This window comes from Stigmatopora argus, chromosome 13, assembly GCF_051989625.1.
Source record: "Stigmatopora argus isolate UIUO_Sarg chromosome 13, RoL_Sarg_1.0, whole genome shotgun sequence".
Taxonomy (NCBI): Eukaryota; Metazoa; Chordata; class Actinopteri; order Syngnathiformes; family Syngnathidae; genus Stigmatopora; species Stigmatopora argus.
The window spans coordinates 8,655,920-8,679,441 of NC_135399.1; the positions used below are offsets into that span (position 1 = coordinate 8,655,920).

Here is a 23,522-nt window from a genome sequence, read left to right on the forward strand (position 1 = left end):
CCACAGGAATATAAAAATAATTTACCTGACATTTAGGTGGTGGTCTAATAAATTAGTTTAGCACTATATATTATATCTGCACATCATTAAACTTTTAACAGTGGAGCATCTTCACTGAAAATGTTCAATCTGTGCAATATGTATTAGTCTAAAAAAAGCTTTGTTACTGTTTGTTGTTGTTGTTATTCGAACTCAAGTTAGTTTAGAATCACAAGTATCTAATAATTGTTGAAAATTAATGTTAAATATTAACTTTCAACTTGATACTATGAAAATATTGCTTGACAGAAAGCAGTAAAATGACAAAAACAACTATTGAAATCCAAAATAGATGCAATTTCTCTTGCTACCATATTCCATAGTCCTTACAACTATAACTAACCTGGAGTAATGGTAGTTGATATTGGCGCACTCTCCATGTCATGCTTAACTGTAAAAACACTGATGTTGTACTCCACTCCGGGACTGAGGTTTTCAAGGGTGCAAGAGTTTTCTCCAGCCTGCACAAACTCCTCAACGCTGTTTCCTTGCTTCCCATTGGTGGGAGCACAGGTTACTCTATAGCCAGTGATGTCTACAGATGGATGCAATCGAAAGAAAGACACATTGGTTTGACAAAACAAACTTCTCCTTTTGAAGTATTTGTGGCTTTTGTGCATACCTGGTGTACTCGCTCCATTCCACTGGACGGTTATATCTCCAGTGTCCGAGTTGGAGTCCAAATGGAGTTGAGTGGGGGGTGCAAGAGCTGTTGAGAAAAGTGAAATAAATGCTACAGTAAAGAAAGATTTTGTGTTTTCCACTCACGTGTGACGACTCGTCGCGTGATGGGGCTTCCTTGCTCTTGGCCGTTAATGACTGGTTGCACACTGTAGGTATATTCCACTCCGGGAGTCAGTCCGGATACGTAAATACTTCCTGAGTCCGAGGTTACGTCTCGAGGGGCTTCGCCGCCCTGACTGGGGCGCACTGTCAACTGAGATAAATGGACGCGTGGTCAGCACGGCACAGAAAAACAGCAGACACGCATTAGTATACAGGAGGCAAAGGTCAAAGGTTGGTGTTTTCCCAAGAATGAGGACGAAGTGCAGAGCATTCTCATCACTCGTGAGACATATTTGGGCCAATCCGATCATTCCCAGAGGTTTGCAGTTCCTCTGTTACTAAGGCTTCTCTATTTAACTTTGGCCTGGCCAAAAAAAGGAGCACAATTTTTTTTCTACATCCACTAGGACTCAGCACTGATGAAAAAAAGTAGTTATAATAGGGGTGACCGGTACTCGGACGTTTGGTCGCCGGACGTTTGGTCGCCGGACGTTTGGTCGCCCAGACGTTTGGTCGCCGGACGTTTGGTCGCCCAGACGTTTGGTCGCCCGGACATTTGGTCGCCGGACGTTTGGTCGCCTGACATTTGACAACATGACAGAGAATTTACTGTTGAAACCAGCTCTCAAAATTATATTCATTAGAGAGTTTAATATCTAAATATCTACTGTTGAAACTAGCTCCCAAAATTATATTCACTCGGGCGACCAAACATCCGGCGACCAAACATCCGGCGACCAAACGTCCGGGCGACCAAACATCCGGGCGACCAAACGTCCGGCGACCAAACGTCCGGTCACAGGGGTGACCCTACTTTGCGATTTTTTTCGATTATCGCGGCCATGTCTGGTCTACATTAACCGCAATATTCGAGGGATTACTGTATTTGACTATTTTTGAAGGACTTTTCAAATTCGTCTAAACTAGTCAAATCGCATCTCCACATGCATATGGTCAATTAATTAATTAATAAATTACCAAGCTTGAAGTTCATAATTTTAACTCTAGTACTTAGACTCACAAGTTAAATCTGTTTAATGACCACACTTTTACAATCAAAACACTCTTAAATCCCAACTGTGTCACTCATAAAAACATACCTTATATCCGATGTGTGGCACTGGAGTCCAAGAAATAATAATAGAAGTGTCCGTAACATCTGTGCTGAAATGGGGAGCATTACCCATTGGTGGATCTGCGAATACAAATAAAATTTGGCATATCGTCCACGTTACATAAAAAACAGAATTTATACACAGTACTCACTCGTGGTGAATACAGCTGTTTCTCCTTCACTGATTGTATTGCCTTGCTCAGAGTGCAGTTTAGCAGTGTACGTTGTATCCGGCTTCAGGTTGAGGAGCGTGTACTCAGTGAGCCGGGCCGGAAGTCGTAGCTGCTTCGGGTTCGAACCCTCGACGGAGAGGAAGAGACGGTAGCCTGAAATTTTGGCTCGAGGCGCGTACCACAGAATCACAGCGCTGTCCTCTGTCACGTTGTTGAAGTGGATATCTGTTGGAGCATCAGGTTCTGAAGAGAGAGAGATGTATAAAAGATTGGTTGAGTGAGGCTAAAGTGTCAGATTTTTTGGTTTATCGCCTCATGAGTGACCACAGGGGAGCAGCTGATTCGCATGATAGATTTGGAAACACGTTTTACGCCGGAGGCCCTTCCTGTTTATTTTGAATGTCTGAGAAATTCACCATTTGTATAGAACTTAATTTTGCATTAAAAATGTAAAAAGTATAATCAATTATCAAAATAGAGCTTGTTTAATTTGATAATTAAAATTTGTCAATTGGCTGCCAACGCTGCTTTCCACTAATTTAGCTACAACACAAACTCAACTTTTACAAATAAGACACAGCATGGACAACAAAAGGACTATAATAATGAATGTGGATTTTTTTCCCATTCAACCATCTATTTTTCTACTTTTAAAGCATTCACTGCCATTGAAGGTAACCGACGTCCAATCCATTCGCTGCCAGTGCTCTCCGTCCAGCCGGATTGGATGTCTGCCAGTATCACTGGCACCAAAACAGCCCTCATACTCACTTGTGACATGCTCTCCAATAAGCGGTATGCTCTCCTCTCCATCGTGGATTGTGTAGATGTTAAAGCGGTATTGCGTTCCAGGCTGGAGGTGAGTCACTTCAACGTATGAATTTTGGCTGACGGGAAGAGTCATTTCTCTCTGAGGAGAACCAGATTCATCCACTGGGACCACGGTGACCCGGTAACCTGAGACGTCGCCGGCTGGCCCAGACCAGGTCAGAACTATTTTCTTATCTGACACCTCGTGAAACTGCAGGTCTGTTGGGGAGGTTACTTCCTCTGTGGACAGGGAAAAGACACCTGGTATTAGGTTGTTTCTTTAACAAGACAAGACTAAAAAGGGGTTATAAAATGAACCCGATATCCTTACAATCCTTGATAAAATCTAACTAGAATCTTGGCTGTGCAAATATAACCTCAACAGTTTTAATCAAATTAAGGTAATGGCCCTAAACAATGAGTTCGTGTAATAAAACGGCCCTGTTTGTCCACTTTCCATTTGTAATGACAACTTGAGATAAACGCTCCGTTCCGAACAAGGCAATGCGCTGTCAACCTAGTTACACATCTTTATTCCATCACACAGGTTATGCAAACACATGCATACAAAGGGAGTCCTAGCATCTGCTCCAACAGGCCAACCACATGTAGGATCTGGCAGAGTGGAAAGTTTTACATAGTTGAAGTCAATCAGAATCAAAGCGCAGCAGCTGTGAACTCTGTGACATCACTTTCCGCTGGAAAACTATTGTAACTTAGCGAATTAAGTATAGGAAATATAAATAACAAAAGTTGGCTGGATGGTGTCCAAATTCAGAAATAAATACCAGGAATTAGACATAGGTCATTGGCTGCCATTGATGCATCAGATGTGGCTCTGAAAGTGTATAATAACTCCAAAAATTTATATTTTGAAAGTTTGTGATTTCTTGGGAAAAGTCAATCTGACACCCTATCATCCTAATGAAAATACACTTTATAAAGAAACTAAAGTAGACATTTTTAACAACGAGGAGGCAACAATAAACATCAGTGATAGAAAACATTTTGAATTTCACCCGTAAAAAAACGTAACCTAGATCTTCTCATGCTTTTTTTTTCCTTTCGGCAAAAAAATATTCTACACACGACATGACTACAGCTTTAAAATAATTTGGATGGTTTGCTAGCTTGTAATAAGAGGAACGATCACTACCGCGTTACCAAGGAAAAAACAGATGCCCAACTTTGTTGCTTCTAATTTCGAGACTCGCGTTGTCACACTAAATTTCTTAGTGACTTTTATAACATTCTTGATCGTTGCACGCATACCTGGCAGAGAATCCCCAGCAGTGTTAACCTGTACAAAAACAGGCTCGCTCTCCAAACTGTCCTCCACTGCGTAGATGCTAATGTTGTACAATTTCCCAGGTCGAAGGTCACTCAGTGTCACAGATGTTGCCGTGTCAGGGAGAGTCAGCTCTGTGCTTTCGCCTTCAACGGATGGGGTGTAGACGACGCGATAGCCTGCACAGAAGACAAATGTATATGGTTTAGGTGTCGAGCGGGAGATTAATCATGACTGCAAGTGAAAAAAATGACAAACCCGTGATGGGAGCCAGTGGTTTCTCCCAGGTAATTACAATCGAAGTTTCCCCGATATCCTCCACGTCGTGCTCTGTGGGGGCATCAGGAGCTGGAACATGGAACAAATGACGTATAAGATCACCAAAATCCTCTTCATGATATGCGTACTGCAATACTTAAAGCACATGTGTCAAAGTGGCGGCCCAGGGGCCAAATCTGGCCCGCCGCATCATTTTGTGTGGCCCAGGAAAGTAAATCATGAGTGCCGACTTTCTGTTTTAGGATCAAATTAAAATGAAGAGTATATATGTATATTATATATCCTGATTTTCCCCCTTTTAAATCAATAATTGTAATTTTTTTAAATCAAAATTTTCTGTGTTTTTAGTTCAAAAATCAATTTGGAAAATCTAAAAATATATTTTAAAAAAAGCTCAAATAAACATTGTTTTAGATCTATAAAAAACTGAATATTCAGGGCTTTTAATCCATTTATTAAAAAAAATCTAAATATTATATCTAAAATGGTCCGGCCCACGTGAAATCAAGTTGACGTTAAAGCGGCCCGCGAACCAACCCAAGTTTGACACCCTTGACTTAAAGGTACATTGCAAAATGTGCTCACCAGTGGTTTGTGAAGTAGAAAGAATTAGGTTATCCTCTCCAGCATCTGTCACCTCGTAGACATTAACTGTGTATTTCCTCCCTGGTAGAAGCTCATTAATGTTCACTGAGGTAGCTGTACGTGGCAAATCTGAACAAAATATACATAAACACAAGTTACACTTGATACGTACCAGTTGATTTAAGATGTGATCAACATTTTCTGTGAAATACATAGGAGGATTGCAGTACTGACCGACAACCACAGGTTCTCCGGTGCTCTGTCCCAGCTCATTGAGTTCATACTCAACTCTAAAACCGGAAACTGTGTCGGAAGCTGAGACCCAGGAGATGACAAAGCTGCTAGAGGTAATTTCAGTCACAGACTCGGAGGTGTCCACCATGGGTGGAAATGGGGTGGTTTCGCCTTGCGATGTAGCCACTACGACAAGGACAAATGTTTAAGAAATTTAATCTATCTCTTCAGTAAACCTGACTTCTCTAAACTTACATGATCCATAATGTGTGGTGAAGTCAAAGCGCGTGAGCTCCTGCCGCCCGAACCGCAATACGCTGATCAGCTGACCTTCATAGGTGATCCCCGGTTTAAGCCCGGAGATGGTGTAGGAATTAAGATGGCCTGGGATGTTCACTTCGTTCCAACCATGGTTAGTATTTTTCTATTTAAAAAAAACAAATCACAAATCATTTTACTATAATTCACCAGAATAAATGTCTGTGTGGATTAATTTTTGTACAAGGAATTGCACAGTCATTAAACTTGGTCTGTGGGAGCACCTCGGCAAGGGACGAAGTTTATTTTTTGAGCAATTGCCCAAGAAATGGCCTAAAATTGTGAAAAATATGATATAAATCTAAAAAAAAAAACATTTTTCCATCTCGACAATCAGGTCTTGGGAACCAACCGGTCCCCAATCATTGAAAGAATGTCTTGATAATTTGGTTAAGCAATTGCTAAAGAAATAAATTGTAAGGGGTAGTCCTTCTTACACTATTTGGAACAGTCAAAGTGGAATTAAAAACCACCTCTGAATGCCAAGCGTCTTGAAACTCACCACTCTCCATTTGAGGATGTATTGGGTGATATGGGCAGAAGGTGGGGCGTTCCATTGTATAGGGTGGGAGTTGGGTTGATTGCCAGATTCTGTTATGATCACCTGGACAGGACGCTGACCACCTATTGTACAAGAGATAGAAGGAATAGACAAAAAATGGTAACATAAATACAGAGGGGTAACATCAAATCAATTTTAAATGGGAGGGGCTAGCAAAGCTAATGAGTTAATACTGTGCTCTAAAAATACGAGATAACTTCTCCACACAAGAGCACGTGAATCTCCCCTGCCAAAACGCTAAGAATTCGTTCCAGGAGAAAAACTAAACTAGCACAGGACTGTCAGATTCCAATCTGGACCTCAGAGCCATATGGGAGAAGAAATATACTCTACGAGCTTGCTTTCTTTTTGCCCGTGGTCGAAAGGATAACTTAGAACAGTAGTGGCTAAGTAAAAATCCCATTTAGCGAGTGATTATTTAATATTTCGGATGCTGAAAGGACACACCCACCATAAGTATGTCAAAGTGCACTGATACGAAACGGTTTGGCCCCCATGAGGTTTTTTTTACATTCTGCCAATAGCAAGTGAACATCTGTCTTACATCTGTACAAACAATTTCCCTGATTGCCAAGGATACCTTGAAGTACTGTAGTTTTCCTCCTGGTTCTGATTCAAAGCTCTATTATGGCATTACATCTTTGATTTACATTAGAGTAGCAGAAATTGTAGGTTAAAAAAGCGGGTAAATGGTAAAGCCTAATGGGTTTCCTGTTTGAGGAAAAAAGAAGGTATCAAGTCATTTTCCAAAATAAGCCATGTGGACAGATGACTTGACCTACTGTAAGTTGTTGATAGAAACTGGTAGCGCCTATAAAAAAAAAACTCAGGCTGCTCACCACTTTTCCAAAGAGTGGACCTGTAATCAAGGTTTCCGAGCAAGTGGCTCGGTTAACCAGACATCCTCGCAGATACACAAACCTCAAAAACAATCTGGGATCCATTAAAGACCATTGCAGAGCCACAGGCCACCGACCAGTGGAGGGCGGATTCTGCTGAATCCCATCTGTTCCACACATGACATAATCACCTTCTCACTATGCAATGCAATAGGCATAAGCATTTTTCATTGTCGGAAATGTACGTCCAATCCGTTTGGATGGGGAGAGAATGGCAGGGAATGAATATCCATTGCTGCCACGGTACATGGTCGATTGGTCGCCGGTCTTTTGGTCGCCCAGAAGGTAAGTGATAATTACCATTTAAATTGTTGCTCAAATTCCCTGAATACAAACTGCGAATTACTATTTAGTCAGACTTAATGCCCTAGTAATTATTAGGCTAAAGAAAAGCTCCAAATTTCCCGGACTTTTATTGTTTTTTGTTGGAGAACTTGTTAAGACCCTGACTGACGGAGCTTCTTAAAGGGACAACGCATGTACATACAAACTCTTATACACTCACACGTCGGCTCAGTGAAACTGCTCATGGCCATTATTGGCTTTTATTGATAAGTAGACCGTGTTGTTTTACCTTGTTTTGTCGCCGGTGTTTTGGTCGCCGGTCTTTTGGTCGCTGGTCTTTTGGTCGCCGGTCTTTTGGTCGTCGGTCTTTTGGTCGCCGGTCTTTTGGTCGCCCGTTGTCGCGGTCGGGGTGACCAAAAGACTGCGACTAAAAGACCGCGACCAAAAGACCGCGACCAAAAGACCGCGACCAAAAGACCGCGACCAAAAGACCAGCGACCAAAAGACCGCGACCAAAAGACCGCGACCAAAAGACCGGCGACCAAAAGACGGCGACCAAAAGACGGCGACCAAAAGACGGCGACCAAAAGACCGGCGACCAATCAACCGCACACGGCTGCCACACAAACAAACTGCTAGTAAGAGATTGGTCAGATGCGTTTTAGTATTAGGACAATTCACCGATAGCATTAATTGAGTCCATGCTATGCGACTAATGTTGACGCTCCTTTTTACTATGCAATTGCTAAGCCTGGCACTAACAGGAATACTATACTCAAGTGTTATTCTTTTCTCTCCCTATTCCTTTTGTTACTATGTACCCTCCGAGGTAGTTTTCTTGGCGAGAAAAAGATCTTATAACACCACTTACTACTAAGTAGCCAGAATATTCAATCATGTTTTTGTGAAAATATTCTCGCAGTTCTTTATCCCCCCTTAAACTCATTTATGAATAAACAACACAACTAACACAACTTTAAAGGGACTAAACCAAACTTCCTTGTGGCATATTATAACTGTCTCAGCCTTAGACACTCGAATTTTTGTGTTTTAGCAGTTGCACAAGACAGGTAATAAGAATAATAAAAATAGACTGCTTGGAGGAATATGGGGAGTTTTTGTATACAAAAAAATCTGTGAAAAGAGTGAGTTCCATTAGAGTCAGAAAGCAAGGCAAGCAAATACCCCTTTTAAAGGATCTTATCACAACTGCACACTCGCTTTCTTTCTTTTTACCTTTTATGGCCATAGCCTGACATGAAGCCCAGACTTTACTCTCACTTTTAAAATCTACGTATAAAGTATGACACACACTTGTGCACAACCACACTCACACAGATATTGCAGCTGGTTGCCATTACAACCAGTCACAACAGAAATGTGCCCTAAATTTCTGCCCCTTTGTCCCACTGCTTAAGCAAACGTGTCAGAATAAATTCTGCCTGATGTAAAACTCCGATTTTCTTTTTCTAACTTATTTTTACTTTTGAATGAGTGATATAGCCACACTAGTATTTTCTCCAGCTGTGGTAACAAGTAAGGGGAAGTGCTACATAATAGCTGGAACAAAGGAAACGTGGGGGTGCAAAGAAGGAATTCACACTGCACCAATCTCATTCTGTCACTCATCAAAGCCAGGGGCTTTCTTTTAGAGGTGATTTATGACAATTCTCACTTCCTATGTTGGTACGTATGCCATGATATAAAGCAGACCATCACAAAGTTCATCGCTCAGGTTTGATTGATAGCAAGAACAACTTTGTAACTGCAGAAATTTGTCAAGTGGAGATTGGATCGCCCAATCCAATAAGAAAGATGCATCTTACCAGGATAAGACTGCTGCGGCTCACAGCTGAGCTCTCCAATGCCGTTGCCATAGCAATAGCACTTGTACATGACCCCGTGGATGACCTTATCCCAGGACGCCCCAATTTGGTAGAAGGCTCGTGTCTCTGGCTCCTGGCACTGATCTGTGGGCAATCATACCAAAGCCAGTTCATCTAATGAGTTTGGCTGAAAGTTTATTAGTAGAACGTCGAAATTTAAATCTTCATTCCTCTAACTCTTGCAAGCAAACTCAAACCTACCAATAGCGTCGCACTTCCAGCGTCCACGCCCCTGTCCGTAGCAGGTGCAGTTCATCGAGTAGCCTTCTTCATGTTGCTTGGTGAAGGTCTGGTTTACCTCGTAGGTCAGACTATCCACAATGCACTGGTCTAAAAGAGACAAAGAACGTGTGTCAAAAAAGACACGAGCAAAGGTCAAATGAGATGTCTTTTACGGCTGGTGAACATCTGGTGTGTGTGTGTGTGTGTGTGTGTGGTGCAGGTGCGACAAGAAACCTATAATTCACAGGTGTGCATACTTAGCTTTAACCTTTTGACATGGAGCTCATTATACTCCATCTATGACCTTTCAACTTGTCACTCACATGATATCAGCCTTGCTTTATAGCACCGGTGTCAAAGTGGCGGCCCGGGGGCCAAATCTGGCCCGCCGCATCATTTTGTGTGGCCCGGCAAAGCATATCATGAGTGCTGACTTTCTGTTTTAGGTTCAAATTAAAATGAAGAGTATAGATGTATATTAAATTTCCTGATTTTCCCCCTTTTAAATCAATAATTGTAATTTTTTAATCATTTTTTTTCTGTGTTTTTAGATCAAAAATCATTTTGTAAAATCTAAAAATATATATTTTTAAAAAAGCTCAAATAAACATTGTTTTAGATCTATAAAAAACTGAATATTCAGGGCTTTTGATCCAGTTCTTTTAATCCATTTATTAAAAAAAAAAAAAAAAATCTAAATATTATATCTAAAAAGGTCTGGCCCACATGAAATCGAGTTGACGTTAAAGCGGCCCGTGAACCAACCCAAGTCTGACACCCTTGCTTTATAGTATTACAACACACACACACACAACCTACCTTTAAGCTGGGAGTACGCAACACAGCTCCATTCTCCTCGCCCATTGCCCACACAAGTGCACCGCATCATGTGACCCAGAACATCGTGGCGCTTATCCCATTGGTCCCCCACGCGGTACATTACCCCTTCGCTGGTGGTGCACACTTCTTCGTGGGCTGGAAGACACAAGCGAGAATGTAAAATGCAAACTTCTGTCTTGTAATGACTAGAAATAAAAAAATAAAAAACATGTGTATTGTGTGACTGCTTGGAATGACGAAATGTTCAACATGCGTTGTGCATTAAGGAGAGTTAAAGTGGACATTAGTGTTGACAATGAAATTCTGAATGATAGACAGCCAATGTATTTGAACTGGGAGGGCTGGCCCTAATGGGGTGAATATTTCTAACGTGAGAGTTTATTTCAAATAATTGTAGAACATATGGGCGTGTCAGTGGTAGCCATTGAGTAAAATCTTTTAGGACCAAGGATGACGATAGGCATCCAATTATGTGGCTCTTTACAGTACACCTTTTTACTGTTAATTAAAATGACCTTGCCACTATTTGAAAGAAGTGTGTTTGATTTCTGAGTCTGAGTAACAAAAATATGAAACCCAAGAGTAGTTTCCTTTTTTTGTGTGTTCCAAAATTACACAGGAATCCAAATAAAACCTGAACATCAGATTTTAAAATTGATGGCAAAGGCTTCCATGGGTCAGGAAGTGGATCTTATCTGAAATCCCACATTGGAAGGCATTGCGCCAGGTTTAGTTCAGTCTAAACAAGCAACAATATGGTATATTGTCAGTATGAGGAGATAGTACATCTGCCGTGTTGGAATGAGGCCATAGGACAGACCTACACCTGGCCTCTTGAAGTGCATTGACATGAAGGATTTTTTTTTTATTGTGTTTAAGATGGGATCATGTCTGCAGATCCTTCATCCTGTTTTTTTATTCTATTGACTTGAAATGAGCAAGTAGTTGACACAACTTGTCCCTGATGGCTATAAACTGTCTCTAAAAGACCACATGGTTGACAGAACATTAACCTTTTCAACAAAACATGGAGGTGGTGAGACTCTATTTAACATCACCATTAACATCTCAATTACAACGTTTATTTTGACAGTCTTTGTTAAGTCATTTAAGCCTGAATCAAAGGTTCCTGGCTGCGCAGTTGACCAACTCCCCCTCTTAAAACTTTGACAGGCTGTTTTGTTAACAACGGGGTGTTGACCAAACGTGGGCCCCTCAAGTCATAGAAAAGACACAAGAAAATAAGACACTGAAGTCAATTATCATATCATCCGAGTGACATGAAGATATGTTCCTTGGCTTCGTCATGCTAAAACGTCATTAGAAAACTTAGAAAGTTATTGTATAAAAGCTAATACTCCACTATGTTTGTTATCTGACTGTTGCAGATGTTTCTTGTGTCTCACACATTTTACAGTCTGCCGCCAGACTATTTAATCTCCCATCTGACAACTTTGAAGTGCAAGAAGCGTTTGATGTCGGCCCGTTCTGCAAAGATTTGTTTTGAGAATAGCTCTCAAAAGATTTGCTTGCGACTTAAGTCTCCTTGCTATCGGAGGATATAGTTTAGTTTCATCAAGATTTGACTTCATTACCTAACTCACCTCCATTTTACACTCAGTTCTCATCAGTAACCTCCTGTTGTTTCACTGCCTTGAGATTCTTTTGTTGCCTGCTGAGGTCTGAGTGACGCCAATTCAACAAAACATCACTTCCCCTCCAGGCCAAATGACTTCAATTTGCCGAGGGCAAGGTGTCAGAGCTCAAAACAAATTCAGCCAAGTTCTCTAAACTTGTTACGAGCTTACATGCTAATTGACTTAACCGTCACCTTTTTCAGACAAGGAGGAGGAGTTCGTACCGTCTGGAAGCGTGATTGAAAGGGTAACGCTTGGAGAATGTTATGTTTATCATTAGTGTATTACACGGTAAAAAGAGAAAAGATCAAATTTAGAATAAGACACTTTTTTTTAACTTAGATTTATGGTAGACAAAATACTGGTAGTTAAGCATCTTGACTACTGAGCCACTGAAGACCAGCTGTAATGGATGTTGTGCATGTAGAGCAAGGATTAAAAGCCCTGAATATTCAGTTTTTTATATAAAACAATGATTATTTTAGCTTTTTTCATATATTTTTAGATTTTAAAAAATGATTTTTGAACTAAAACACTGAAAAAATGGACTAAAAAATTACAATTATTGATTTAAAAGGGGGAAAATCTGGAAATTTAATATACATCTATACTCTTCATTTTAATTTGATCCTAAAACAGACAGTCGGCACTCATGATTTACTTTCCCGGGCCACGCAAAATGATGCGGCGGGCCAGATTTGGCCCCCAGGCCGCCACTTTGACCACCACCATCACACTGGCTTCTAATTTATTTCTGTTTATAGTAGATTGTTGTCAATTTGACACTAAACTTTAACCATTCCACTACAATCCTGACAACCAAATTTTAACATATTTTTCTTTTTTAAATTCTTATTTATTTATAGTGTAGACACATTTGAATATGTATTTCATTGCCATTCTTAGAAAACCAAAACAGCAGGATTCAGTTTTTCCCCCCAGTTCATACTCACGTACCAGCCATGGGGCAGAATCCAAATCGATGTTCTTTGTCGTAGTCTGTCGTCGTGCCGCACCATTTCATGCCATCCCTGCGTCCGTCCGGGGTACAGTCGGTATAGTTTTGGCCGTTGTAAAGGTAAGGAAATTGGCACAGAGCACCATTTGAATTACCGCCCCTTGTTGCCACCATTACTAGAAAAGGAGACAAAATCAGTATCCGGCTACTCGGTTGCTTCTTGGGTGTTTGACAATCTGGCTCACCATTCTTTTCTGTACAGAAGGAATACTTTTGCTCTGTCTCAAAATCAGATGAGATGGAACACCAAAGCTGACCATCAGCACGTCCATCGGAGGTACAAGCGTGATATGTCTTGCCTTTGTAGACAAAAGGGAAAACACAAGGCTGACCTCCTGAGTTGCCGCCGTACACTGGAGCTGGACCATCTGGGTGGGAAAAAAATGTTGTAATGTTTGAGTCCCTCTATGTTTGCTGTGAGCACATGTACACTATGGGGAGGACGATGAAAGAAAGATTACTGCATTTTCAGAGGATCGTATAGGACAGGGGTGTCAGACTCGGGTTGGTTCGCGGGCCGCTTTAACGTCAACTTGATTTCACGTGGGCCGGACCATTTTAGATATAATATTTAGATTTTTTTTATTAATGGATTAAAAGAACTGGATTAAAAGCCTTGAATATTCAGTTTTTATAGATCTAAAACAATGTTTATTTTAACTTTTTATATATATTTTTAGGTTTTACAAAATGATTTTTGAACTAAAAACACAGAAAAAATGATTAAAAAATGACAATTATTGATTTAAAAGGGTGAAAATCAGGACATTTAATATCTATCCATACTCTTCATTTTAATTTGATCCTAAAACAGAAAGTCGGCACTCATGATTTACTTTCCCGGGCCAAACAAAATGATGCGGCGGGCCAGATTTGGCCCCCGGGCCACCACTTTGACACGTGTGGCATAGGATGAAAAAGATTGGATTTTAAAAAGAGAAGTAAAGTTAAGCAATCAAGTTTTACTTGAACTGCATGAAATTGATATATTTACTTTTTAAAGTTCTTTTCATGTTTTTGCAATTAGTGGGATTTCCAAAATTGTAAGTTCTTTGATGTAAAACTGAATATTAAAACAAGTTTGGACTGCAAAACTGATGGCAACAAAAAAAAATCTGCGTATTTGTGCTCCGTTTAAACCACTGCTGTGCTGTTTTTCAGATAGAAAAATGTGTCATTAAAACTTACCCCACTCTTCACAACTGATGCCATTTCCCAAACAAGTACACAACATCTGCTTTGTTCCCTGGCTCTTAAACCAACGCTGTCCAACAAAATAGGACAGTCCAGAGTCAGAGCGACAGGGTCCTTCTTGCGGAAGCTCAGGGACAGGCTGGTAAATGGCTGGCTGGATATTAGTGATCACACGAGAGCCGGTGCCTGAAGTAGAACGTGGGAATCAGGTCAGAGGGCAAGAAGCAGTCCTAAATATTAACTTAAAAGATTTGTCGAGAGAACACAGAGCATTTCTTTCAGCAGCTTGAATCACATTTTTTCCTGCTTAACGTTGTTCTCTCCAAAGTTTTTTTCCCCCCAGCTTTTTCTTATTTGTGAGGTCATGATCATGAGTTATAAGACATGTCTTTCTCTCATCAACACTCGGCTTTCTACCCTTTCAACATGAAAAAAAATAACATAAGGAAACCATCAGTTCTCACCCAGGCCAGTAGTGTGAAGTGAGGCATGTCTTTCGCACTTCCACTCTCCGCGGCCGTTCCCGGTGCATAAACATTGGAGCAGGTTGCCTCTGGAGTCCGTCTTTGTCCACGTGTCGCCAATTCGGTAGGAGCTTAGAGTGTCCTGGTCATTGCAGCGGTCTAGAAAAGATAGGAATCATTAAGCACGATCCTAAAAGACAAAAAACATGGCCTTCACTTCACTGTTTTACTATGCTGGCCCCGAAGGGAATAAACTGAAAGGGATTGACGGATGAATGGATGGGTTCATTTTTCTACAAAATCTTCAATACAGAGAATAAACACACACACACACAGGGCAGGTCAAAAATGTCTGGCAGTTGAAAGGCAACAGTAATCAGATACATGTGATGGCCCAGAAGGAAACCAATAATAATTCAATTTTTCTGCTTTCAGACATTTCCTAGCTTGTTACTAATGGAAGTGAGAAACCTCAAAATGGCAACTTTTATGAAGGACTACAAAAGATGTACTTTTAAAAGGCTAAAATTCCAAGGATTTGGACATTTCTTTGTGAAACAAGGTTTCTTATTGGTTTCCAAAGTTGTTGTCAGTTAATTTGATTATCTAGTTAACTTGTTGAACTTCTAAATTATTACCTATCTTTTTATTTTGACCCAAAAGAAAATATTAAGACACACTTCTACTGTTTTGGTGGAAATATACTTGTTCTAGTGCTATTAAAGAACAGAAACAGCTAGAAATAAACGTTTAATTCCATTTTTTTGGTCTGGAACAAGAGAGTATACTCTATCTCGGGCATACAAAACAATATTCTAAGGATCTTGAAAGATGAGTCAAACTTTTTTACATGTGCCAACGCAAATGCATTTAGATGGACATGAAAACACAAGTGAGGTGTCTCTTACTTCTGGAAGTACACGTGATGCGACCACTTCCTTCTCCCAAGCAGGTGCAGTCCACAACCATCCATCCTTGGTAGGGCTTCTCCCACGTCTCCCCAACAACATAAGATGTCCCTGCCGCGTTGTCATAACAACGCTCGGCTACGCAAAAACAAACACACTTAGTGGGCATCATAAAATATCAATTCTAGGGGTAGAAACCTCTGAGTACCCCACGATATGATTCACGAAACAATACTCACAATATAGTTATACAACAATTATCGATACTTGGATCAGGAAATCAATCTATGATACTTTATCACCTGAACAACTAATAATCAGAAGAACAAGCTACAGTGGAGCCTCGGTTTTCGGACGTCCCAGACTTCGAACAAAATGGAGTTCGAATGAAAATTTCAAGATTTTTTTGCTTCTGATTTTGACCGAAAATCCAGAACTCGGATTCTAATTGTCTTGTCAACCCCAATCGGTCTATTTAAACCCTATGTCTCTGTCAATAGGGAATATTGTTTGCGTTTGCCGTGTGTTCTGTTGCTGTGCTTACTTCCTTTGTATTTTCCCCCACTAAGTTAGTGAGTCCGATTTTTTAGGCTGGGAACGCATTATTTCTTTTTCAATAACGGGAAAAATGTATTCCGATTTTGAAAAAAACACTTCTCGAACAGCCTTCTGGAACGGATTGTGGTCGAGAACCGAGGTACCACTATATTTTAATCTCTCTGTTGTGTTTATCACTCGCAGAGGTCCAATTCATTTGAAGCAAGAACAAATGAAAGTGCATTTATCTGAATTGTAAGTCTATCACTGTCATTAGATTGGGTTAACACGGATGATTGTGTTGGAAAAAAATTCTAGCAACCTGTTGTTTCCTTTTTTCCTTACGATATACTGATTCTAGACAGGACATTATGGATATCTAATTCAGATAGAAGGTATTGCGATGTATCACCATATCGATATATATCCGTTTTTGCTACCGCAACCAAGATGGCGCCGTTCAAGTGGCAGCCGGTGGCGGTAGCTCCGTCCACTCTTGTTCGTTTTGTGTTTTTGCTGCTTTTCTGTCTTAATGATTTGATTTGGTGCTTCTTAATGATCCCATTTACTTTGCTTTGCTTTGTACTTTGTGCTTTTGCTTTGTCATTCTGCGGCCTTTGCGACTGTACTGTCTAACTTGTAACTGTGTTTTTTTTCTGTATCTGCATTCCCTCCCTTCTTGCTACTCTCACAATGCAATTTCCCGAATACGGGATGAATAAAGTTTTCCAATCCAATCCAATCCAATCATGACACCCCTAATCTATGCAAAAAGAATGAAATATTAAATCTGCATGTCTAGACACATTTCCCTGTAGCAGACAATAACGCATCAGCCACCAGGTTGATATGTAGTTAGTCACAAACAGTATATTTAAGTATATGTGTGACTCACCGACAGGCTTACAGGTCCATTCCCCTTTGCCGTTACCGAGACAGACGCACTCGAGCATGTAGCCTCCTGTCTCATGAGGTCTCCTCCAGGTGTCTCCGATCTTATAGGAAGCCCCGTCTTCGTGACAGCGATCTAGTGAGACGGGGGGGCGGATGAGTAAGTGTGTCACTTCCACCAAAAAAGAAAAGACAAGACATTTCTCCCATTATTTAATTGCACGACTAACTGCAGGCAGCTGCACGGCAGCACACTTGGGAATGTGAGGATAAAATAGAGCGTTACCGGCATCAGTGGGCTACGCCAGGAAATTGTTTAGCAGGGTGGACACAAATCAGTGATTACGCTCAACTTTAGGATTTCACGCTCGTGTGAAAAGAATCGAGGGGTGTGTTGTGATGTGTATTTAGTTTTAGTTCATGCAGAGTTGTTCTGTGCACATTTTTTGGATGTAACAATATGGCCATGAAAATTGTGCCTGCTGGTGCAGTTCAGTTGTATTTAACATTTTAGTTCAACTTAATAGCATTTAATTTGTTAAATGTATTTGTTTTAAAACTTATATTGTGATACTATTTAAATTTTATTTTATATTATTATATATTATATTTTGTCGTACTTTTAAGGGTAATATCTTTTAATACAATCATTATTTTGATTTGGCTTATATTTTAAGGTTTTATTATTATTTATCACATGAGAAGTATTTTATAGGTTTTACTAGGTACTTTCAATTTCAAGACGGTTTCAGACGAACCAACCACACAGATTAAAAATTAGTAAAATCAAGAATTTTCCGTCATAGACAGGCACCCACCATTTTGCTTTGATCAGAACCAAATAATTGATAATTCAAGTTTCAAACATACAATATTCGACTCATTAATTGGTTCAACCCTTAGTTAATACAGATTTTTCCTTTCCCAATCTGCTCCAACAACTGCAAAAACATTATCCTGCACAACATAAAAGATGAAAGTGAAATTTTTAAGCATGTCACACCCAATGACTTTTAGTCTCTGTTGGGTTTTACGCATTGTATAAATCAATTGCTAAAATTACTTTCCTAGCCTGGATGTTTGTATAGGTGTGAACACTTAAAGGGAGCATTTCCTGTGGAAAGATTCCAACTTACTTGCGATTGTACAGCTAATCTTTCCCCTGCCAGATCCAATACACGTACAGTCCCAAATCATGCCATCCTTAGGTCTCTCGTATGTTTCTCCCACAGTGTAGTACTGCTGGTTGATCTTATCATAGCACCTTTCCTCGGCTGCAGGGGTGGGAGGAGAAGGTGTGTTTGTTTTGTCTCAGTCAGAGATAAATAAAGACAGACTACCTGATAAAATAACACAGCAGGCACACACATGCATACTCACCTTCAGGTTTGCTTACACACTTAATGCCGGCGACTCCGTTGCAAGTGCACACCAGAGTGCTGCCCAAGTACTGCCGCTCCCATTGGTCATTAATGTTGTAGAAATGACCGTTCTCTATGCAGCCATCTGGAAGTACATTAGAAGAAAGCAGGTAAATCATTGCTGCGAGGTGGAAACAAGCTGGAAGCAATAAGCAGGACAACCCCCCAGGAAAAAAAAGGGAAAATTACCACTCGGTGTATAACGTGAGGAAATATAACCACTATGGCAAACAAGTTGGATACAAAGAGCCAGAATCTTAAACTGTGAGAGTCAGAGAGCCACACCTTATGTCAGAAACAGCATAAAAAAATCAAATTTGCCAAATGATTCTTTAAATGTAATTTATTATTTGTATTTAATGGACCCTGCGGAATTTCAGTGTGTTTTTAAGAGAGAATAAACATAAGAAAAGAGCCACGGTATATACAAAATATGATAAGAGGCAAAGAGCCGCATTCATTTTGGCCAGTAGCCGCATGCGGCTCGAGACCCACGTGTTCGCCACCCCTGTACTAAAACAATTCATAATCACAAACACAATAACTGATGCTCAAGTTCCATTTTAAAAGTGGAAACAATTCTAAAACTAATTTGGTTGTGCCCTGAAGTGCAGTTTGTATAATTACATAAGAATTTGCCCTGAGACATGCTAAGTTGACTTCAAACAGACCACCACACAGTCATAAATCATGTGCCCCAAACAAAAATATTTATTAATTTAAATGGGAAAAAAAAGTTAATGTCAGGTAAGACTCCCCCTGCCTGCGAAGTTGACCCCATATGTGTTAACTTGACTTCAAAAGGACCCCCAAGCACAGCAATAAATCATTTCCTGCAGCCACAAGTACTACTTTCCCACTTTTACTCTGCTCGACCACCAGTTGCTTTGTTCACTTCTCAGCCCCTCATAATCTTTTTTTTAATTATTATATTTTTTGGGGTCATTTGGAACTTAATTCTTGGTTTAAAAAAATGAAAAATGGAACGAGGAAGAATCTAATTTAAATCAAAGTAATCACAAAAAAGAAAACTGGCACAAATCGTTTAATTTAAAGCGGAACAATAACAAAGTTACCTTGAGACACCGAGGGGACGTGATGCTGTTGCGCCTGTCTTCGGTTCTTGTGGTTCCCCTTGGGCATGCAGTGCACCGCGGTCCCGATGCACAGAGCAACCAGAACCCTGGCAGCTAGGCTTCGACGGGACATTTTTGTAGATTTGATACTTAAATTTCACCAGAATGCGTCGGAATGTGGATTCCCCCGGTGCTCGAGAATACTGCGTCTGCCCCTCTGCAGTGCGCGTCCCCAGTGTGCAAGTTAGCGAAGTGTGGGAGTGCTTTATCTAACTGGGCTTGGCTCAGTTGGAAGTTGGAGGGGGGCGGGATTCGGGGTTCGACCAACTACAATGACAGTCCACGCAGTCTTTGGGGGAGAATGTCGAAATTATGCGCAACACACGGGGTCGTTTTGGTTGACAAAATAAAATGACTCATTTATCTTTTTACGCAATGGAATTGTGACCTTTTGATTGGAAGAAAACTGCGATCCTTGTGAGGATAAAGCGGTTCAGAAGATGAGATGACACAGTTAAAAATTAATGCAAATATCTTTTTTGTATGATAATTCATTGGAACTGAAGTTAATTGGTGGATTTCTAGTCATGAGATGCCATGGTTGGCACTTGTTGCTAGGCAGAAACTTAAATTACTTATACGCACTTAATTATATAAAAGAAAAATAGACATCTAGGTAAAATGACCTTCATGGCAAAGATCAGAGTATGTATAGCCTCTACAGGCCAACCTGGAATACTCTAATTTGATTGGGTAAAAGAGTACACTGGTATTTAAAAATATCCTACAATGCCTATTTCGCACATCAGGAACAATTAAATGTTGTGTAATGTTTTATTTTTTTCTACATAGTATATATAAAATATTGAAAACCCCTTTGAGCTGTCCTGAACTTCACCACTGATGGAATCTGTAGCGTGGCGATGACGTTCAAACTGATTTTTGAAACCAACTATTATGCAAAATCCAACATCACCGTCCTTGTTCCTCAGTCAAAAGATGTATTCCTCTCCGTTTGAATCCTTTATACGTTGCCAGATGAGTCCAAAACATCATAAAAAAACAGACATTGTTCCGTCACTCACACCAGAGATGAAATAAGACATTTTAATGGGATTGAGTTTGTGTTTGGCATCGGCCGGTCGAGCAGAGTTTTGACCTCCACTATTAGACCATGGTGCTTTACGCCATATTTATTTTCATATCCCTCAGTAAGCGGAGCCGTCTGTTAAGTATGAGAAATGATTGAATATCATTGTTGGCATTCAGTTATACTCTGTTAGAATTATGAACTGCCTTTCCTTTTAGTGCCGTTGAAATCTTCAACTGACTCATCCATACATGGGCATGTTTGCCAGTAGGTTAAAAAGGTTGAAACAGTTGAAAAGGCCTTCTGCTATATTATGGAATCCAATCTCCATTATGAACAGGGGTGGTCCTGGCAAATTTTTGCGCCCTGGGCGGAAAACCCACGAGCCCACAACACACACGCCCAACCCCAAACGTACAAACACAAGATTACATTATTTATTGTTCTTAAATAGATGCTTAAATAACGAAGAAAGGGTTCTCGTGCGCCCCGGAATAGATTAGGGCCCTGGGCAGTCGCCCACATTGCCCATAGCAAAAACCTGCTCTAAATATGAATGTAAACTTTCTGTATGTTGGTCAATTCAAAACACTTTCGGAGCTTTGTCATCATTTGCTCTAGAGCAGACAAAAATATTTATGTGGTTATAACCACACGATGAATGTCTTTCAAGCTGGACATCCCCGTTTAACGCAATTTTCTGCACATTGTGTGGCTTGAGTGTTTGTTGATGCGGTTATGAGTGCACTTTTTTGGTATTCAATTGGCTTTTTAACATTTTTTTACCCAAATAGGTCATTGTCCCAATAAAATGAGTCACACAATGATGTTTATGGGACAATAGTTGAAATCACAGCCAGGGAAAAAAGCTCTGGAACTCCTCACATGAATTGGCACATGTTTTATCCTATTTTTGTCTCTTTTGTTTTCTGACAAACAACAGAGTTGGATTTCAGTGTGGAAACGTGAAGGGCACCAACTTGTTTGTTTCTTCTTTTGGAATGTTGATTACAGAAATAGATTTGGGGGAAAATACTCACCAGTTCCATATTGTTTTGCTACGTTCTAACAATGGCAAGAAAAACAAAAATTCGGATGGCAGAAATACAAGATCTACAAGAAAAATATTCAGTCCAAGGATGAGCAGCCCTCAACATTTACATTTACAAAACTTCGCCATTTTCTCTCCCTCTCCACCTTTTTTCTTGCGAATCGCTCGGATCCCCTCAAACGAGACCATCACTGCCATCTATGGGGCACAGTTCCTTTTTTTTCAATACGTACTTTCCCTACCTGATAACCACCACATGGCCATCTTCTTGGTATCTTATACGAACACCACAACAGAAATGTATTCTTATAAATCAGTTTGAGGCATTGCTTTCCCTTACGATCTTAGTAAAAGACGAGAAATGTAGGCTGAGCCAGTTCCATTTCATACCGACGTGGAAGAATTAGGAAATGTGCATATTACACAACACGCATAGAAGGTCATCCCGAGAAAGCTGAGATGCGGAACAAAAGAGGTCACAGCTGCAGAAATCTTGACATTGGCAAAACCTATTCACCCCAATCCTGACCCCCCTCTCTTTGTCTCTGGCTCACTCTCTCTCTAAGTTATCCCCCCCTAATGCAGCATCATGAAGTACTTGATGCTTGCATGGTATAATTGTCGACTCTGCACATATTATTGTGGCTTCCCAAGGGCTTCATTGCTGGCTTATGTTTTTCCAACACAACTTTCAAATCTTCTACTATACACAAAAAAACAAGGGGAGGGGTGGTCTTGGGGGCGCTGAGGGGTAAAAGGGAGTAATGCTACCAAGTTACACAATCTATCTGGGAGTAAAGCTTCATGCAGGTGAGTGAAAGAGTTCAATGTTGTTGGTAAACTACAGTTCCAACCGGTACTCGGCCGTTTGGTCGCCAGACTTTTGGTCGCCGGTCTTTTGGTCGCCCGTAAGGTTATTGATAATTACCATTTAAATCGTTGCTCAAATTCCCTAAATACAAACTGCCAATTATTATTTAGTCATACTTAATGCCCTATTAATTATTAGGCTAAAGAAAAGCTCCAAATTTCTCGTACTTTTATTGTGTTTTGTTGGAGAACTTGTTAAGACCCTCACTGACGTAGCTTCCTAAGGGGACAACTCATGTATACATACAAACTCTTATACACTCACACGTCCGCTTAGTGAAACTGCTCAGGCCCATTGTTGGCTTTTATTGATGCGTAGACCGTGTTGTTTTACCTTGTTTTGTCGCCGGACTTTTGGTCGCCGGTTGTTTGGGTCCGGGCGACCAAACGTCCGCGACCAAACGTCCGCGACCAAACGTCCGGCGACCAAACGTCCGGCGACCAAACATCTGGTCACGGTTCCAACCACACCACTGGTTGATATAATTGAAACAAAGCAGGCAGAACTTTGAAAACCTGTTTTCAAGTGAACCAAAACTCGGTTACTAACTAAGAAATCACATTAGCCTGTTGTCCCTATACCATTACTTGTGAGAATACTCATCAAAGTAGCATGATATCCCCCCCAACAGACTCCTTTCCATTGGACTCACATTCTAAAATTGCAGACACGCCGACCATTCTTGGACAGAACTTGACTCCTCACCTACATAAACACAATTAATGAATTTATTAAGAGCGTATTGCAAAATTTAATGTACCAACTTTAAAGGCGGGAATAAATGGGAAAGACCTAAACACATGCGTCATTCCTCAAATATATTTGGAGGAAGTGAAAGAGAAAAGAAAGGAGGAGTAGCCAAAGTAAAGACAACTTCTGCATTTTGGTTGCTTGAAAACGCAATAGAAACATTCCGACATAATTCGGCTGTTTGTCACTGAATGATAACGTTTCAGTGTGATTGACAGCAATTTAATTTTTTAGAGAAAGATCTAAATGTTTAGACGCGCACCTAGGGGTGTTATTGTTTTTCTTTGGTGAAAG

The 23,522-nt window shown here is 40.4% G+C and overlaps 1 protein-coding gene across 1 annotated transcript in view; it reads right to left on the bottom strand.

Annotated features, from left to right (window-relative positions):
* fn1a (fibronectin 1a) overlaps window positions 1–19,694 on the bottom strand; it is a 30,351-nt gene extending 10,657 nt beyond the window's left edge. Inside the window, exons 1-24 of the mRNA XM_077617091.1 lie at window positions 19,467–19,694; window positions 18,350–18,475; window positions 18,106–18,243; window positions 16,974–17,105; window positions 15,542–15,679; window positions 14,634–14,792; window positions 14,164–14,355; window positions 13,161–13,343; window positions 12,915–13,091; window positions 10,300–10,455; window positions 9,460–9,588; window positions 9,199–9,342; window positions 6,129–6,250; window positions 5,564–5,732; window positions 5,309–5,494; window positions 5,075–5,203; window positions 4,469–4,558; window positions 4,195–4,389; window positions 2,884–3,162; window positions 2,092–2,355; window positions 1,926–2,020; window positions 808–976; window positions 662–748; window positions 383–574 (exon numbers count right to left, since the gene is read on the bottom strand). Of these exons, the coding sequence (XP_077473217.1) occupies window positions 383–574; window positions 662–748; window positions 808–976; window positions 1,926–2,020; window positions 2,092–2,355; window positions 2,884–3,162; window positions 4,195–4,389; window positions 4,469–4,558; window positions 5,075–5,203; window positions 5,309–5,494; window positions 5,564–5,732; window positions 6,129–6,250; window positions 9,199–9,342; window positions 9,460–9,588; window positions 10,300–10,455; window positions 12,915–13,091; window positions 13,161–13,343; window positions 14,164–14,355; window positions 14,634–14,792; window positions 15,542–15,679; window positions 16,974–17,105; window positions 18,106–18,243; window positions 18,350–18,475; window positions 19,467–19,599 (3,784 nt within the window). The 5' untranslated portion in view covers window positions 19,600–19,694. The remainder of the gene's footprint in view (window positions 1–382; window positions 575–661; window positions 749–807; window positions 977–1,925; window positions 2,021–2,091; window positions 2,356–2,883; window positions 3,163–4,194; window positions 4,390–4,468; window positions 4,559–5,074; window positions 5,204–5,308; window positions 5,495–5,563; window positions 5,733–6,128; window positions 6,251–9,198; window positions 9,343–9,459; window positions 9,589–10,299; window positions 10,456–12,914; window positions 13,092–13,160; window positions 13,344–14,163; window positions 14,356–14,633; window positions 14,793–15,541; window positions 15,680–16,973; window positions 17,106–18,105; window positions 18,244–18,349; window positions 18,476–19,466) is intronic.
* Between the last annotated feature and the right edge of the window lie 3,828 nt (window positions 19,695–23,522).